The sequence below is a fragment of the Natator depressus genome, chromosome 14 (assembly GCF_965152275.1).
Source record: "Natator depressus isolate rNatDep1 chromosome 14, rNatDep2.hap1, whole genome shotgun sequence".
Lineage (NCBI taxonomy): Eukaryota > Metazoa > Chordata > Testudines > Cheloniidae > Natator > Natator depressus.
The window spans coordinates 46,656,662-46,670,578 of NC_134247.1; the positions used below are offsets into that span (position 1 = coordinate 46,656,662).

Below are 13,917 nucleotides of genomic sequence, written 5' to 3' on the forward strand. Positions count from 1 at the left end.
ACCGAACCTCTGCCTCATCCCCTGAGCGCGCCCCGTCCCTGCTTCTCTGCCCACCTCCCGGCGCTTGCTGCCGCAAAACAGCTGTTTCGTGGCGGAACAAGCCCCGGGAGGGAGGGGGGAGGAGCGGGGACTCGGCGCGCTCAGGGGAGGAGGCAGAACGGGGCGGGGATTTGGGGAAGGGGGTCGGAATGGGGGCAGGGAGGGGGTGGAGTTGGGGCGGGGCCTTTCGGAAAGGGGTTGGGATGGGGGCGGGGCAAGGGCGGAGTCGGGGCGGGGCGGGGGGCAGACGGGGGTCGAGCACCCGCCAGCCGCGGTTGGCGCCTCTGCTGCCCAACTGCCCCCGTTCCAGATGGTCCGTTCTGTTTTTAGCCCGCAGCCGTTGTTTCCCTCAGCGTTCGGATCGGCTGACCTTTGCCCTACAGGGTCCGGGTGGGAAACAGGAGGCCTCGAGGGAAAGTTTCGGGGTGTGTTTGGTTCTGCAGCGGTTACATGGCTCCAAGGAGAGCAGGTGGGGGGGGCGGGGGACAGAAGACCGTCCAAGGAGTGGGCCCAAGGCAGGGCGGGAGTGGACCGAATGTGGCGTCAGGACTATAGCCATAGACGACTTGCCCACCGTTGGGTGCCACGCTCTCGATGATCCGGGTGGGAAAGACGAGGGGGAGGGTTCCGGGGTGTGGTGGGTCCCGCAGGATTTAAAGCGGGGGGGGCGGGGGAAACTGGGATTAACGCTTCAAAGGGACGGGGAGACAGTGGAAGTGGATCTCAGTGAGGGCGGAAAGAAACCCCCGGAAGTGGCATCAACCCCTCTAACCTCAACGAAGGACTTGCCCATAGTTCCTCATGGGGTCCGGGTGGGAAACAGGAGCCGGGTTGGAAGGTTCCGGGATGTATTTGGGGCGGGGTATCAGAAAGGGAGTGAGTCCCCTTCCCCAGGTCAGGGACGATGGGGAGGTGATAGGTGGGGAGGGGAGAAAAGTGCGGGAGGGACAAAAATCCCACAAAAATGGTAAATACCCAAAGGGGAAAAAATCAGAGACCAATTTCCCCCCTGGTGTTTCAATTACTTCTCGACATTGCTGGTTGATTTTCCCCAATGATTTGTATTAAATTCCTTCTTTTTCTCTCTTTTTTCCTTCTTCCCCCACTCATAATTTTAAAAAATAACATTTGCAGGGGGGGCAAAATTCCAATTTACAGGGGCGAAAAGATTTTTATGTAAAAAAATATTGTTTTGGCGGGGGGGGAGGGAAGTGTCCCAATTTTCAGGGATAAAATGACACATTTTCACTGCTGGGGGAGAGGGATGATATTCCAGAACAAAATATCAATTTTTCAGGAAAATATCACTTTTTTTCATAGGGAAAAAAGTGGATTTTCTGAAAAGCAAATTTTCGGAAATGATTCTAAGATTTTGGACCACGACAAGGGGACTGAAGAGAAGAGGGAAGTGAGGGAGAAAAAGCAAAAGTTTTTACCAAAACACATTTTTTCAAAAAACTCTGAAAACAGACAATTTTTCACACAAAGAAATTATTTAATTTTTAGACCATAAAAAATCACTTTCTTTGAGCCATTCCAGCCGGATGGAGCAGTCACGCTGGTCGCTCAGACCAGTTCCACCGCCCACACCATGCTGAGCTGGGCGAGCGTTTCTCTTCGTGCTCAGTTAGGAAGAGGGACCAGACGCTGCGTTAATTACCCCCAGCTGGGCACGCTCCACAGGGAGGCGTTGCAATCACTCCAGAGAGGACAGGGAAATAACACACAGGGACGTGATATAGTTATATCCAGGAGGCCCCGGAGAAGGCATTTCCTGAGGGTCAGACCATGCCCTAATAGATTATTCCCTGCCGTAGAGAGGGCTAGTTGGGTTTTGTTGGGGTTCACATGGACTTTCACGCCCATAACTTTCTTCTGCTCTCCCTCAAACCTTGTGAGGGTCTCCTCCTGTGGGGAATTCCCTCCTGGCGGCGTGGCTGTGAGTGTGAGGGACTCAGGTGGTGCTGGGTGCGGAGGGACTCAGCGCCGCTGGGCGTGGTTGGAGGTGTGTTCCCTGCGTCCTGGAGACTGGAATTTAATCTCTGCGTAGTGCAGGCTCTCGCTTTCCTCGGCCCCCCGGCTGCCGTGGCCCTGTGTTGGACAGACACACTGTGAGGACGCCCTCACCCCAGATCTGGTCTCTTAATTCTGGCCAATTTAGGCATCTCCCAGGGAGCAAATCCCACAGTGTTACCCCAGATTGGAGGGGTTGGGAGTCAGGACTCCTGGGTTCTCTCCCCAGCTCTGGGAAGGGACTGGGGGCTTAGAGCAGGGGGGATGGGAGCAAGGACTCCTGGGTTCTCTCCCCTCACTGTATTGTACCAGTCCTTATTGGCACCCGGAGACCAGACCCAAGCACTGTAATGAACAGGCCCAGCCTGCATTGTCTTACCTTCGGCTGCCGCTGGCGGGGTTGCGAGGGGGGCGGCGCTGCGGAAGAAGGGAGAAGAAAGAAACGTTAAAACGGAGGAGTGTGAGAGAGAGTCTGGGGTGAAGAGGGAAGCTGCAGAAATCTAGGGACGGGAGGAGAAGGAAGGACATGGGGGGTTAGTTGTATGGACAGACAACCCAGCATGGACCACAACGGACAGACGGCCACTGGGGTGTGTTCACTAGCAGAGGCCCTGGCCAATGGGGCCAGGAGGTTAGCGGGGGGAAGGCTCCGGTTTGGTACCTCGGCGTCTCTTGAGGAGGAGGGTGGCCGCCAGACCGAGGATGAGAAGGAGCCCCAGGGCGATGGCGACCTGGTACAGGAGCTCCCGGTCGCCGCACCCTACGTGGGCAGATTCTTTACCTGGGCGATGGAGAGGAGCTTTAGGGGATTCTCAGCCCCTTGAGCCAGCCAGTCCCCTGCCCTGGGGCCGGAGAGGGGGAAGGTCCCGTGCCCCCATTCCCCACCTCACCTGTGTCACTCTGGTTTGTCCCCATCACCTGCAGCTCGGTGCCCGCTCCTGTCCCGCTCTCTCCCTGGTGGATGCTGATCTGACACTGATAGAGACCGGAGTCCCACTCCTCCAGCTCCGACAGGGTCAGCGTGGCCTCCCCTTTCCGGAGCAGATCCAGGTCGGACATATTGAGCCGTCCGCTGTAGAAGGGATGGTGAGATTCCAGCACGACTCCGGGTGCTCTAGTCCACGTCACTTTGGCCACGCTGCCCTGTCTGTTCTCGAAGGAGCAGCTGAGGTTCACGGTCTCGCCGGGGGACACTCGGAGGAAAGAGGGGCTCTGATGCACTGTGAGACCTTCGTGAACCAGGGCAATAAACATTATAGCATCAAATGAAAATGACGACGAGTGGTATCGAGACACGCCCCAGCTGCCCAAAGCCTTAACAGCACGGAGATAAGAAGCAAAGGGGAAAGAATTGTGCGTTCTGGTCCACCTTGCTATTGCTCACAACACTCTCGATAACACACTGCACAGGGCTTTCACTTCCACCCCAACAGAGACCCAACATCAACACTGCTATGTCCAAAGCAGACTGCAAGGAATTACAAAGGGATCTCACTAAACTCAGTGACTGGGCAACAAAATGGCCGATGAAACTCATGCACATTGGAAAACAGAATCCCAATTGTAAATACAAACTGATGGTGTCTCAATTAGCTGTTACCACTCAAGAGAGATCTTGGAGTCGTTGTGGATCGTTTTCTGCAAACATCCACTCACTGTGCAGCGGCAGTGAAAAAAGTCACCAGACTGTGAGCATCCATTAGGAAGGGGAGAGAGAAAAAGACAGAAAATATCCTATTGCCTCTATATAAATCCATGGTACGCCCGCACCTTGGACCCTGCGTGCAGTTTTAGTCGCCTCAAATCAAGTAAAGATACATTAGAATTGCAAAAGGTACAGAGAAGGGCAACCAAAACAATGAGGGGTATGGAACGGCTTCCCCCTTACAAGGATCAGGAAACCCCCTTACAAATTAAAGTGGCAGCTTGTCATTTTAACCCCTGTAAATACACCACAAACACATGCCTCCACTTTACACAATTTGTGCTTCAAACTAGAGGGGGTTAGAATTTGTCCTGACGGAACGTTTTCCTCTTGGGAAATGCCGTCTCCTCGAAAGGGTGACAATTGCTTTAAAACTGGGGGACAGAAAGCGTTTTTGACCTGATGTGACATATCCACATCTATCTATGCATCCATGCACGCATCCTCCACCCCTAGATCTAGATAGATAGATTGATAGATATTCTTTTTGGGGTGGGATGGATGGGTACATAGATAAAAAGATAGATGAGATGTAGGGGTAGGGCTGAATGAGTAGACAGAGATGGATCTAGGGATGGGGTATATGGACAGATAGGGCTGAATATAGTGGAGTGGGGTAGAAGGACAGATGGACAGACAGAGATGGATCTAGGAGTGGGGTAGGTGGATGGATGGACACACAGAGATGGATCTAGGGGTGGGGCAGGTGGATGGATGCACAGACAGAGATGGATCTAGGGGTGGGTATGTGGACGTCCCACTGGAAACCCTAGACGATAGAAATGAGGGTTTAGGAGATTCCTGGACCAACGCCCCATAGAGGGGACAGCCCCGTAACCCATTCTCACCGCCTGAGCCAGCCAGTCCCCCACTCTGGGGCTGGATCACCGCTGGCACCCCATTGAGGGAGAACCCCCGTGCCCCCATTCCCCACCTCACCTGTGTCACTCTGTTTTCTCTTCATCACCTGCAGCTTGGTGCCCGCTCCTGTCCGGCTCTCTGTCCCTCTGTATTCCTGGCGGATCATGATCTGACACCGATAGAGACCAGAGTCCCGCTTCTCCAACTCAGACAGGGTCAGCGTGGCCTCCCCTTTCCGGAGCAGATCCAGGTCGGACATACTGAGCCGTCCGCGGTAGAAGGGATGGTGAGATTCCAGCACGACTCCGGGTGCTATGGTCCAAATCACTTTGGCCAAGCTGCCCCGTCTGTACTCGAAGGAGCAGCTGAGGTTCATGGTCTCGCCGGGGGATGCTTGGAGGTCAGTGGGGCTCTGAAGAACTGTGAGACCTTCGTGAACCAGGGCAAAAAACATTACAGCAGCAAAGGAAAACGACGAGGAGTGGTATCAAGACACGCCCCAGGGCCCAAAACCTTAGCAGCATGGAGAGAAGAAGCTAAGGGGAAAGAATTGTGCGTTCCTGTCCACCTTGCTATTGCTCACAACACTCTCGATAACACACTGCACAGGGCTTTCACTTCCACCCCAACAGAGACCCAACATCAACACTGCTATGTCCAAAGCAGACTGCAAGGAATTACAAAGGGATCTCACTAAACTCAGTGACTGGGCAACAAAATGGCCGATGAAACTCAAGGGTGGTAAATGCAAAGTCATGCACATTGGAAAACAGAATCCCAACTGTACATACAAACTGATGGGGTCTCAATTAGCTGTTACCACTCAAGAGAGATCTTGGAGTCGTTGTGGATAGTTCTCTGCAAACATCCACTCAATGAGTAGAATCAGTGAAAAAAGTCACCAGACTGTGAGCATCCATTAGGAAGGGGAGAGAGAAAAAGACAGAAAATATCCTATTGCCTCTATATAAATCCATGGTACGCCCGCACCTTGGACCCTGCGTGCAGTTTTGGTCGTCTCAAATCAAGTAAAGATACATTAGAATTGCAAAAGGTACAGAGAAGGGCAACCAAAACAATGAGGGGTCTGGAACGGCTTCCCCCTTACAAGGGCCAGGAAACCCCCTTACAAATTAAAGTGGCAGCTTGTCATTTTAACCCCTGTAAATACACCACAAACACATGCCTCCACTTTACACAATTTGTGCTTCAAACTAGAGGGGGTTAGAATTTGTCCTGACGGAACGTTTTCCTCTTGGGAAATGCCGTCTCCTCGAAAGGGTGACAATTGCTTTAAAACTGGGGGAGAGAAAGCGTTTTTGATAGGGTCAAAAGGGAATGATTTGATTTTGCATTTCCAGACTGGTTTGACTTGATATTATGAAGAGGAGTCAACACTGAAATGAAATATTTGTTTTATGGAAACAGAATACTTCTCATTGACCTGATGTGACATATCCACATCTATCTATGCATCCATGCACGCATCCTCCACCCCTAGATCTAGATAGATAGATAGATATTCTTTTTGGGGTGGGATGGATGGGTACATAGATAAAAAGGTATGAGATGTAGGGGTTGGGCTGAATGGGTAGACAGAGATGGATCTAGGGATAGGGTAGGTGGATGGATGGACAGACAGAGATGGATCTAGGGACAGGATATATGGACAGACAGAGATGGATCTAGGGGTGGGGTAGGTCGATGGATGGACACACAGAGATGGATCTAGGGGTTGGGAAGATGGACAGAAGGACAGACAGAGATGGATATAGGGGTGGGGTAGGTGGATGGATGGATATATAAAATTAATACCTGCTCCCCAGTTGGGGATGAGGAGGACGGCGCAGAGGACGGTGCTCAGGGCTGGCAGCTGCTCCATGGTCCCTGCTCTCTGGGGAGCTCCGCAGCCCAGCTCAGCTCAGCCTCAGCATCCTCCGGAAATGTCACCTTGGGGGGGGCCGGTGGAAAGTTTTGTGGCCTGCGCTTCTGAGATGGCTGCAGCAAGAGGCTGGGGACAAGGGCTGGACGGGGGTGCGGGTGTGCATTCCTCTGGCCCCTGCTGGGAGGGGAGTGGGGTCTAGTGGTTAGAGCAAGGGGAGATGGGGGGCTGGGAGCCAGGACTCCTGGGTTCAGTCCTCAGTTCATTGTCTCATCTTGGGTGATGCTCCTTACCCTCTCTGGGATATTTTGTCATGAGGAATAACATTATTTTACAGAAAGGAATTTTTGCTTAATATCTTTTATTTTCACACCATGAGGTATATTTATTTTTCGCAACACATATCTCTTCCCATCGGCGTATTCCTTCTAAAAAACCAAACATGCTCTGGACAGTCTTTATCTGCTTTATACAGAAATGTTTTCTTTAGAATTTTGTTTTCTCTTATGGCTGACTCCGTTACAGCATTTAATTTTCATTTGTAAATGGAAAAATATTGTCCCACAAGGAATTAATCTTGAGAAATACTTTTCTTTCATGTTATTGGCATACCCAAGACATACAGGACAGATCCACAGCGGGTGTAAATAGGTCTTTCTGAGTTTATTCCAGCGGAGCTACGGCCGATTGACCCCAGCTGGGATCACACCAGCAGCCCTGCAGGGCGCACATTCCCCTCCCCAGACCCGCCCACACCCAGGAGCCCGACGCCCGGAGCCCCAGGCCATTTCCTGGACCAAGGAGAACTATAACGGCAGCGGCCACTAGTGGGCGACAAGGCTCCCAGGCACCCATCGCTGCTGCATGGCCCCTTCGCTGGGTGCCCTGGGCCGATCGACCCACAGACAGAAGCAGAGGAGAGCGGAGACGCCCCGGCCCCGCAGGAGCCCCCGGCAGGTGGCTCAGAGTCCAGCGAAGTCTGACGGCTTGTGCCCCAAGAGCTGGGAAAATCCGGCCGGTGACCAGCCCCCGCAAGCAGCTAAAGCAGCGTCACCCGCCCCGGTGCCGGGGGCGGCTTGGAGCCAGCACCCACCGCGGGATCCACGGGGAAGCCTGGGAAACAGAACGAGAGCGTCACTGAGCAGACTGGGGGGAAACGCGACGGGGATGGAGCCCAATCAATACCAGAGAGAGACTGATTCCACCAGGGACGAAATGCAGCCCCCTCTGGGGTAGAACGCTGGGGCTGTTTATACAGGGACCCCTTGCCCGGTGCTGAGATGCAGCTGGCTCTGGGGTGGGGCAAAGGCTGCTTACCAGCCCACACAGTGATGCCATGTAACCATTTGGGACAGGAAGTGAAGGCAGAACCCGCGTGGAGCCGGTACCGCTCCAAGGCCGCAGGCGGAGGATGATTCCCAGGGAGAAGAGAACGACGAGCGACAGGGAGATGACGGCTCGGGAAAAGAGGGGTGCCGAGTCCCGACAGAGCTCACGTCCCCTACTTGGAAAACACTTCAATCTCTCTGGTCACTCGATTACAGACCTAAAAGTGGCAATTCTTCAACAAAAAACCTTCAGAAACAGACTCCAACGAGAGACTGCGGAACTGGAATGAATTTGCAAACTGGGTACAATTAACTTAGGCTTGAATAGAGACTGGGAGTGGATGGGTCATTACACAAAGTAAAACTATTTCCCCATGTTTATCTCCCCCCTCCACCACCGTTCCTCAGACATTCTTGTCAACTGCTGGAAATGGCCCACCTTGATTATCACGACAAAAGGTTTTTTTCTCTCCTGCTGGGAATAGCTCACCTTAAGTGATCACTCTCTTTACAGTGCGTATGGTAACACCCATTGTTTCATGTTCTCTGTGTATAGAAATCTCCCCACTGTATTTTCCACTGAATGCATCCGATGAAGTGAGCTGTAGCTCACGAAAGCTTATGCTCAAATAAATTTGTTAGTCTCTCAGTTGCCACAAGTCCTCCTGTTCTTTTTGTATGAGAAGGGAAACAGGCACACGACCATATTGCTTTCATGGCTAATAGCCAAGATTCCTGTACTATAAACAACAGTGATATCTACATTAAGTTGATGTTAATTGGGTTCCAAACGTTTGCCGGAGCTTGTATGGATAAAGTAGCTCTTTTCTTTAGCTCTTGGCAAGATCACAGGAGACATACGGGAATCCTGCTGCAACAGCAGATCCAATCCACTATTGGTCTAACCAAGTTTTACCTTGAGTTTATAAAGAGATTCAATCATGTTGTGGAACGTGACTTGGATAAACCATTTCTGTTCTACACTGGTACGGCCTCTAACCCAATACAAGCTGCAGTAAATCAGAACCAAGGATAGGTTAAGAGTAACAAGAAGGGTTTCTTCAGGTATGTTGGCAACAAGAAGAAAGCCAAGGAAAGTGTGGGCCCCTTACTGAATGAGGGAGGCAACCTAGTGACAGAGGATGTGGAAAAAGCTAATGTGCTCAATGCTTTTTTTGCCTCTGTCTTCACGAACAAGGTCAGCTCCCAGACTGCTGCGCTGGGCATCACAGCATGGGGAGTAGGTGGCCAGCCCTCTGTGGAGAAAGAGGTGGTTAGGGACTATTTAGCAAAGCTGGACGTGCACAAGTCCATGGGGCCGGACGAGTTGCATCCGAGAGTGCTAAAGGAATTGGCGGCTGTGATTGCAGAGCCATTGGCCATTATCTTCGAAAACTCGTGGCGAACGGGGGAAGTCCCGGATGACTGGAAAAAGGCTAATGTAGTGCCAATCTTTAAAAAAGGGAAGGAGGAGGATCCTGGGAACTACAGGCCAGTCAGCCTCACCTCAGTCCCTGGAAAAATCATGGAGCAGGTCCTCAAAGAATCAATCCTGAAGCACTTACACAAGAGGAAAGTGATCAGGAACAGTCAGCATGGATTCACCAAGGGAAGGTCATGTCTGACTAATCTAATCGCCTTCTATGATGAGATTACTGGTTCTGTGGATGAAGGGAAAGCAGTGGATGTATTGTTTCTTGACTTTAGCAAAGCTTTTGACACGGTCTCCCACAGTATTCTTGTCAGCAAGTTAAAGAAGTATGGGCTGGATGAATGCACTATAAGGTGGGTAGAAAGCTGGCTAGATTGTCGGGCTCAACGGGTACTGATCAATGGCTCCATGTCTAGTTGGCAGCCGGCGTCAAGTGGAGTGCCCCAGGGGTCGGTCCTGGGGCCGGTTTTGTTCAATATCTTCATAAATGATCTGGAGGATGATGTGGATTGCACTCTCAGCAAATTTGCAGATGATACTAAACTGGGAGGAGTGGTAGATACGCTGGAGGGTAGGGATAGGATACAGAGGGACCTAGACAAAGTGGAGGATTGGGCCAAAAGAAATCTGATGCTTGTCTCATTCTTTTGTACTCCTCCTTATCAATTTGTACAAGTTTCTACTTTGTGTAGGGTTCCTTTTTGATTTTTAGGTCATTAAAGAGCTCCCAATGGAGCCATATTGGCCTCTCACGATTCTTGCCTTCATACACAGAAGTTTGCGGTTATAACTTTAATAGTCTCTCTTTGACAAACTGCCAGCTCTCTTGAATGCCTTTTTCCTTTAGATTTTCTTCCTGTGGGAGCTTACCTACCCATTCTGAGTTTTAGTTTGCTTCTTTGATGTTCATTGTCCATATTCTGCTGCTCTCATTCCTTCCTTTCCTTAGAATTATGAAATCATATCATTTCATGATCACTTTCACCCAATCGTCTTCAACCTTCAGATTCGCAACCAATTCCTCCCTGTTAGTCAGAATCAATTCTAAAATGGCTGCCTCTTGGTTACTTCCTCCACCTTCTGAAACCAGTTATCCCCGATCCATTCCAAGAATTCACAGGACATTTTGTGTTTTACCACATTACTTTTCAACAGATGTCTGGGGAGTTAAAGTTCTCCATTACTACCAGGTTGAGTGTTTTGGATATTTCTGTTGTTTGGTCTAGAAATGCCTCACCCACCTCGTCTTTCTGGGGTAGACTCCTACCATGCCATCACCCCTGAATTTTCCCCTTCTATCTTTACCCAGTCTTCTTCTGACCTCCTTCTATTCTTGGTGTATAGTGGCACACCTCCTCCTTTTCCCCTTGTCTGTCCTTCCTTGCCAAGCTATATCCCTCTATACTAATATTCCAGTCATGAGCATTATCCCACCAAGTTTCAGTGATTCCAATTAAGCAATAATTTAGCTTATGTACTCCAATACTTCCAGTTCTTCTGTTCATTCCCCAAACTCCTTGCATTGGTGTACAGACATCTAAGATATCGAAGAGAGTCCCCCACTGATTTTCCTCTTGTTGCTCCAATGACTCTACTGTAATTTTCCATTACCCAACCCGCAACACAGCTAGCCTCTTCTGTTAAGGTCAGCTTTTTTATATACCTACCTGTAATGGCTTCCTCCAGCTCCCTGCACGCTGTGTAGAGACCTCTGGTCCCTCTCTGTTCCCCTCCCCACCTAAATATACTGATATTGAACAGAAACCCATTTCCCCCTTCCCCTCTGTTACCTGCCATCACCAGTGGGCTGACTTCCCCTCTCTTATCTTCAGCTTCTTCTCTGAAGGAGCCATTGCTAACCTCCCAGAAACCTTTACTCTCCCACAGATGCCCAGGGCAGTACCATACCTATTATTGTGATGATCAGTGGAGGCTTCAGCAACAGAGGATGTGGTCTCAGGCCCAACACAGGATACTCTGAACCCTAATTCAGACAGGCGGGGGCAGAGCGCAAATGGCCACTAACCGTTTGCAAAGAACAACGACTTCAAACAGAATGATGGGGAAACTGAAAAGCTCCCTGCAGCTGAGGTGATAAAAGACAATTCCTTGCAGCAGGGTACTATTGTCTCAGCGGCTGTTGTAATTTGTTTGCATAGCAAGTGGTAGCAGACATTAAGGGGTGCTGAGAGAAGAAGCAGCAGTTGGAAAGTAGATTGGACACGAATAAATAGCTGGTGGTGGGGGGTGGTAAGTTAGGGCATAAGTATATTAGGAGAGGGGGGGGGACTCCCCAGCAGCAGAAAGGAGGTTGGTCTGGGCAGCTTTTACAGCTGGATTGCAGAAAGGCTCAATTCTTCTAGTTCTGGAGAGCAGGGATTCAGCAGTGCACCTGTCCAGCCCCTGGGATCTGTTCTTCTTTCCAGCCTGCCCTGATGTGGATGATTTTTGGCCTCCTCCAGGCTGATTCTGAGTTCTGTATTGCTTATTCCTTGCAGCCTGCAGCTCCCCTGTCTCCTCATGAGCTTCCAGGCTTGGAAATTAGAAATGGGGAGGCCTGTCAGGTCACATCATTTCAATGGATAATCATGGATGGAAGTACTATTATATCTTACCTACCTCTGGGGCCTTGAGCAGGATCTTTCCTCCAGGGCTTGCCTACTCCTGGTTTTGATCCCACAATAATAGCTTTCTTATAAATATCTCAGAGTGTATGTTGATTGACCATTTGAAACACATCCAGCATGGGGCTCCCAGTCTATGCCTTAGGGATCTAGATGCTCACAGACCCTTTAGAGCTAGGGGATCCGTCTTAGCCTCTTACATGGCCTCCTTGAGCATAGCATTTAAGCCCCTTGCAATCTTTAACATATTATCCTCACAACATCTCTGTGACATAGGGAAGAGCTATTGCTTCCATTTATTCACAAATGATGAACAAAGGCAAAGAGAGAGTAAGGGCTGGATGCTCAGAAGGATTTCGGCATCACAACACCTAACTGGAAAAAATCACTGTGATTCTGCAGGTCTGAGTTTGGTGCCCAGATTCCCTAGACAATGAATGGGGCGAGATGGGCCCCTTAGACTAAGCCAGCCAATGGGCAATGCTGACCACAGGGGTGTGTGCTGAGCCCCACCCATGTCTCAGAGACAAATGCCTATCTCTGCTTGTGATCAGTCTCTCCTATTGAAGCTGTTGCTCTGCGGATAATCATTAGAGCCATCGGAAAGAGGGGACTGGATGCTGGGTGTCCACATCTTAGGCGTGTGCTGTAACTACTGAGCTAAAAGTTGAGGGAAGTCCTCAGATGTCCTCCCCCGGTTGTTTTGTGCGGAGCCAGGCAGCCCCTGGGCATGTCTGTCAGATCAGGCCTACCCACGACTTAGGTGACCAAATGCCTATCTTCCCCCAGTTTGGGAATCACTCTGGGCCTGAGGCAGGAGGAAGGCCCCTGGGTGCCCCTAGGCGGCAGCAGTGTGCATGCCCAGAGGCAGAAAGTTTGGCACCTTGGGAACATTTACTGCAAAATCTTAGGCCTGGTCTACACTACCCAGCTGTGTCACCAAAAACTGCCTTTTGGTGACAAAACAGCCAGAGCGTACACACTACAATGGGACGTCTGTCGCGAAAAATGCCCAGTTTTGGCGACAAAAAACTTCCACTCCTACGAGAGACTTTTGTCTTTTCCCCTCCCCTTTCAAAGCTCCGGGAAGTATCTGTGTGCTGCTCCCTTTGGGGAACAAACAAAGAGCAAATCGTTGGAATGCTCCTGTTCTGCCCTGCGCTAGGAACACAGCAGAAGACAGACTGCTGTCGCGGGGTGGCAGACTGCTGTCGTGGGGTGGGAGACTGCTGTCGTGGGGTGGGAGACTGCTGTCGCGGGGTGGGAGACCGCTGTCGTGGGGTGGGAGACTGCTGTCGTGGGGTGGCAGACTGCTGTTGCGGGGTGGGAGACTGCTGTCATGGGTGGGAGACTGCTGTCGTGGGGTGGCAGACTGCTGTCGTGGGGTGGGAGACTGCTGTCGCGGGGTGGCAGACTGCTGTTGCGGGGTGGGAGACTGCTGTCGTGGGGTGGGAGACTGCTGTCGTGGGGTGGCAGACTGCTGTCGCGGGGTGGGAGACTGCTGTCGTGGGTGGGAGACTGCTGTCGTGGGGTGGCAGACTGCTGTCGCGGGGTGGGAGACTGCTGTCATGGGTGGGAGACTGCTGTCGTGGGGTGGCAGACTGCTGTCGTGGGGTGGGAGACTGCTGTCGCGGGGTGGCAGACTGCTGTTGCGGGGTGGCAGACTGCTGTCGTGGGGTGGGAGACTGCTGTCGCGGGGTGGCAGACTGCTGTTGCGGGGTGGGAGACTGCTGTCGTGGGGTGGGAGACTGCTGTCGCGGGTGGCAGACTGCTGTCGTGGGGTGGGAGACTGCTGTCATGGGTGGGAGACTGCTGTCGTGGGGTGGCAGACTGCTGTCATGGGTGGGAGACTGCTGTCGCGGGGTGGGAGACTGCTGTCGCGGGCTGGGAGACTGCTGTCGTGGGGTGGGAGACTGCTGTCATGGGTGGGAGACTGCTGTCGCGGGGTGGGAGACTGCTGTCATGGGTGGGAGACTGCTGTCGCGGGTGGCAGACTGCTGTCGCGGGTGGGAGACTGCTGTCGCGGGGTGGCA

General features: G+C 51.7%; 1 protein-coding gene across 1 annotated transcript; it reads right to left on the reverse strand.

Moving 5' to 3' along the window:
- Positions 1-2,019: 2,019 nt before the first annotated feature.
- LOC141998097 (uncharacterized) lies at positions 2,020-6,500 on the reverse strand. Its single transcript, XM_074970729.1, has 6 exons — positions 6,434-6,500; positions 4,697-5,047; positions 2,943-3,281; positions 2,714-2,833; positions 2,432-2,469; positions 2,020-2,130 (listed from the first exon to the last, which is right to left on the reverse strand). Exons 1-6 carry the CDS (start codon positions 6,498-6,500, stop codon positions 2,020-2,022), a joined length of 1,026 nt encoding a protein of 341 aa, XP_074826830.1.
- Positions 6,501-13,917: the final 7,417 nt, after the last annotated feature.